Source organism: Pteropus vampyrus, unplaced genomic scaffold (assembly GCF_000151845.1).
Source record: "Pteropus vampyrus isolate Shadow unplaced genomic scaffold, Pvam_2.0 Scaffold36, whole genome shotgun sequence".
Taxonomy (NCBI): Eukaryota; Metazoa; Chordata; class Mammalia; order Chiroptera; family Pteropodidae; genus Pteropus; species Pteropus vampyrus.
The window spans coordinates 972,503-977,256 of record NW_011888817.1 but is presented as its reverse complement, the minus strand read 5'-3'; the positions used below and the strand labels follow the sequence as shown (position 1 = coordinate 977,256).

Below are 4,754 nucleotides of genomic sequence, written 5' to 3'. Positions count from 1 at the left end.
GCAGACAAGGGGGTGAAATCAGGAGGATCCCTGGAGCTGAGTCATTAAATCCTGTCTTCCTGTCTCTACCTCTTAGGAATCTGGCGGGCCCCCTCTGTTTTCAGAAAGGAAATAGGAGTACAAGTATTTTGATGGAAATAGATGGAAGTGCAGGTGCTGGTGGGGATGCACTAGGAAAGAGCCCACTTCCCAAACATCAAGTCCTTTCCTACTTCAGGGAGGTAACATCGTTTGCCCAGTCACCAGGCTCCACCTCAAATCCTGTCTGATCTGCTACTCCCTTCCTTTCTGTGGTTAGTCACTCACCTCCAGACTTTCCCATTCTCACGTCATCCTTTCACCTGCTTCTGAGCCAGATTAAACTACACTGTGTCCATGTGTCACTCTTCTGTTCAAAAACTTAACCAATAGGTTATTCAGTGCCTTGTGCTGGTACTTCCTGTATGTGAAAGCTGTTTAGCCAGGCTGGTCCGTGCACTACCCACACTTACCTTTCATATGCCTCCCTCTAAACCTTTGCTCACACTACTCCTCCCACCACCTAATTCTTTTGTATTGCTCTGCCTGGCTCATCCATCAGGTCCCCTCTGTATAGCCAGCCCTGACAACCCAGCCCACAGCAGCCTTTCCATCTGGAGGATTCCTAAAGCACTTAGTATCTATAAGCTAATACACCTTTCACGATAACTTCTACTTTTTAAAAAAATGAAAGTCTATCTTGTCTATTCGTTTCTAAATTCCATGGAGCAGAAGCAGTATTTTGTAGAGCAATCCTTTTTCAACCATAGTTTTGAGAATGAGATATATATTTTTTTAAGTTTTTATTTTGAAGTAATTATAGACTCATAGGAAGTTGTAGAAAGATAATACAGAGTGTTAATTCAATTTTCCCTAACAGCGACATCTTATAAAACAGCAGTACGATATCAAAACTGGGAAAGTGATATTGGTACACTACTGTTAACCAGAGCTTACTCAGTTTTCACCATCTTTTTTAACCTACACTCGTGTGTGCGTGTGTGTGTGTGTCTCTATGCCATTTTATCTCAGGTAGAGATTCGTGTAATCGCCACCACAATCAAGATACAGAACTGCTCCATCACCACAGAACTCCTTTGTGTTACCTCTTTGTATTTGCACCACCCCCACCCAGTCCCTATCCCCTGGCATCCACTGATCTGTTCTCTATGTCTACAGTTTTGTCATTTAAAGAATGTTATATAGATGGAATCCCACATATAAGCTGCTGGGATTGACTTTTCACTAAGCATAACGCCCTTGAGGTTCATTCAGGTCCTTACCTGAATCAATAGTCAATACCTTGTTATTTCTTGCTATTTCATTGTATGGATATATCAGAGTTTGTTTAACTATTCATCTGCTGAAGGACATTTGTGTTGTTTATATTTTGCCATTATGAATGAAGCTGCTATGATTCATGTAAAAAAGTATTTACTATTTTAAAAGTAGTAAAATATACATAACATAAAACTGACCATTTTAACCATTTTTAAGTGTACAGTTCGGTGGCATAAAGTACATTCACACTGCTGTGTGACCATCACCACCGTCTAGCTCCAGAACTTCTTTCATCTTGCAAAACTTAAATTCTACACCCGTTTAACAACAACTCCCCATCCCTTCTCCTTCCAGCCCCTGGCAGCCCCCAGCCTACTTTCTGTCCCTATGAATTTGACTACTCTAAGTACCTCGCTTAGAATGGAATCCTACAGTATTTGTCTTTTTGTGACTGGCTTATTTAACTCAGCATAATGTCCCCGTGGTTCATTCATGTTGTAGTGTGTGTCAGAATTTACTTTTTTAAGGCTGAATAACATTATGCTGTATGTATATACCATATCTTGCTTAATCCATTCTTCCATTGATAGACGCTTGGGTTGCTTCCACCTTCTGACTATGGTGAATAATTCTGCTATGAACATAGGTGTACAAATATCTTTTCAAATCTTTGCTTTCAGTTCTTTGGGGTTTGTAACCAGAAAGAGAATTGCTATGTCACATGATAATTCTATTTTTAATTTCTTGGGGAGATGCCATATTGTTTTCCATAGCAGCTACTCATGTACAGGTTTTTATGTGAACGTAAGTTTTGATTTCTCCGGGTAAATGCCCAAGACTGCAATAGCAGGGTTATGTGGTAATGCATGTTTATCTAGCATTGTAAGAAACTGCTACTTATTTTCCAGAGTGGTTGTACCATTTTATATTCTCACCAGCAGTCTGCATCTTCACCAGCATTTAGTATTATCACTATTTTTTATTTTACCTGTTCTATTAAGTATGCAGTGACACCACATTGTATTTCAATCTGCATTTCCTTATGGCTAGTGATGTTGAACATCTTATTTGGCATCTGTATTCCTTATGGCTAGTGATGTTGAACATCTTATTTGGCATCTGTATCTCCTCTTCATGAAATATACACTCATGTCTTTTGCCTATTTTATAACCAGGTTTTTTTCCCCACATGCCTCCATCTAAAAGGAGCAGCCACCATTCTGTGGTCAGACACCATATGGAATTTTAGCATTAGAGTTACAGAACTGGTGATTTCTTTTTTCAAAGGAAGTCAAACACCTGAATTTTAAATTTACTCATCAGCTAATTAAAATTTTAAGACACAGGAGGGTGAAATGTGAGAAAAGGACATGCAGATGGTAAGCTTAGGAGGATCAAGCTCTTCAGTTAAAAAAAGCCTCCATGATTCTAAGCAGGATTATCAAATTTCTCACCCTTGACTTCTGCCAGCTAAGCTGTAGCAAGACAAAGACATCAGATGGGGACTAGGCCAGATGTCACCTGTCATCCCAAACTAGCCAGAGCTCAAATCTGTGACTCTGGTAACAAGAACTGGGCTGGAAACCAGGAAACATGGGAGACACTACTTGATCCTCAACCAGCTGTGTCCTTGGGCAAGTCACTCCATCTTCCACTACCTCAGCCCAAAATTATAAATTGCAGGGTCTGTACTAACTCTGACCGGCTCCAAACCCCAGGAAGACTGACCTCCGGGAAGAGGAGGGAATTCTGCCAGCAGATGGCCTTCAGACTTGAACTCCAACAATGGCTCTTCCCTGGGTCTCCAGCCTGCCTACCTACCCCGAAGATTTTGGACTTGCCAACCTCCAAACTGCAGAGCCAATTCCTTAAAATAAATCTGTCTGCAAACACGTCCTATTGATTCTGTTTCTCTGGAGAACCCTATTACAGATTTTGGGTAGAGCAGAAACAGAGCTCACTAAGATATTTTAAGCATTTAAAAAAGCCTAAGAACCCATACATATCCAGTCACTCCTGATAACGCCACACAGGCTAATTAAAAACCATTAGGTGTGATGTTTTCTGCTGTTCACAGTTTTGACTTTGGCTTCGGCTGTATCACAAATCGTATGGCTAAACTGTGGAGGCAGACTGGCTCAGCGCTTAAGGGCACAGGCTTTGGGCACTGCTCTTTATTAGCTGTGTGACTTCGAGCAAGTTACTTCATCTCTCTGCGCACATTTCCTTATCCACAAATTGGAAATGACGGCTACCTCAGGAGTAGAAGTGTTATCATTTGTCATTAAATTTTAGAAAATTCACACAAAGCCATTAGCAATGGTGCAATAGTGGCTATAATAAGCAGCGTATCTACCAAAACATGCCGTTTGAAGAAAACAGTAAAACAAATGTGAGGTGCTGGTCTCATACCAGAAGATCAGTAACGTTAAAAATGAACTTTAATCTGCGATTTCTAAGGAATTTCCGGGTATGACAAGGATAAATCTTGATTCAGGGCCCCCATCAGTAAATGCTTCCCAGCCCCGCCCCTCACCACGCCCACAAGGTAGCCCCGCCCCTCACGACTCTCAAGACCCCGCCCACGTCCCCAGGCCCTTCATCACCCACTGAGGGCCCAACTCCTATCCTGCCTGACACAGGGCCGCGGCCAGCGCTCACCTGGATCTCCTGACAGGCTGAGGCCGCCCGCCGGCCCTCCGCCTGCTTCTCCTCGACGAGGCCCAGCCCCAGCCCAAAGGCCAGAAAGACGGCCCGGCCGCAAGGGCCCGCGCCGCCCCGGGCCCGTACCAGGAACTGCCGCTGGAGCCGCGCCGCCAGCCCCGCCACCGACTGGCGGAAGAAGCGGTAGCGGTCGGGGAGCCCGAGCCCGAGCCTGCGCAGCTCCGCGCCGGGTCCCGCGGCCTGCCCCGGGCGCTCTCCACGGCCCCAGGCTGTCGCGGGGCCCGGCCGCTCGGGCCGCCCCCAGCCGTAGGCCGGGCCAGGCTTGGCTGTGAAGCGCAGCAGCAGCGCTCGACCCAGCTGCAGGCCCCTGCCCAGCGCCTGTCGCACCGCCATGGTAGCGCCGCGGCCCGGTCCCCCAGCCGCCAAAGGCGTCGGGGACGCGGGTCACAACAACAAACTTCGGGGGCGGTGCCTCTGCGCAGGCGCGGGAGCTGATGGGCGGGGTCTCCGACCTGGCCGTTCCCCAGCTGGGCGCGCGAGGGCGCTGGGCGCGCACTTGGCGGTGGGTAGTTTCTTGCCGTTTTGCACTTCGCAGCCAGGCAGGACTTCAGGACTTTACGTCGCTGGTCCTGGGCAAAATCGAGAAACAGAAGAGAAACTAATATTTATTGAATATCATTCACCGTACCAGAGTCTTTACAACTGTTAATTTATTTAATATTCTCACCGATGAGATAGGAATATCATTTTTATAGGTAAGAAAACAGGTATAGAAAAGGCAGTGACAATCA

The 4,754-nt window shown here is 45.8% G+C and overlaps 1 protein-coding gene across 2 annotated transcripts in view; it reads right to left on the bottom strand.

The window, feature by feature from the left end:
- The window catches only part of PINK1 (PTEN induced putative kinase 1), a 16,422-nt gene extending 11,976 nt beyond the window's left edge, over positions 1 to 4,446 (bottom strand). Inside the window, exon 1 of one of the 2 annotated variants that reach the window (XM_011357515.2) lies at positions 3,961 to 4,446. In XM_011357515.2, the coding sequence (XP_011355817.1) occupies positions 3,961 to 4,356 (396 nt within the window). In that variant the 5' untranslated portion in view covers positions 4,357 to 4,446. The remainder of the gene's footprint in view (positions 1 to 3,960) is intronic. The other variant, XM_011357514.2, reaches the window with a different exon arrangement.
- Positions 4,447 to 4,754: the final 308 nt, after the last annotated feature.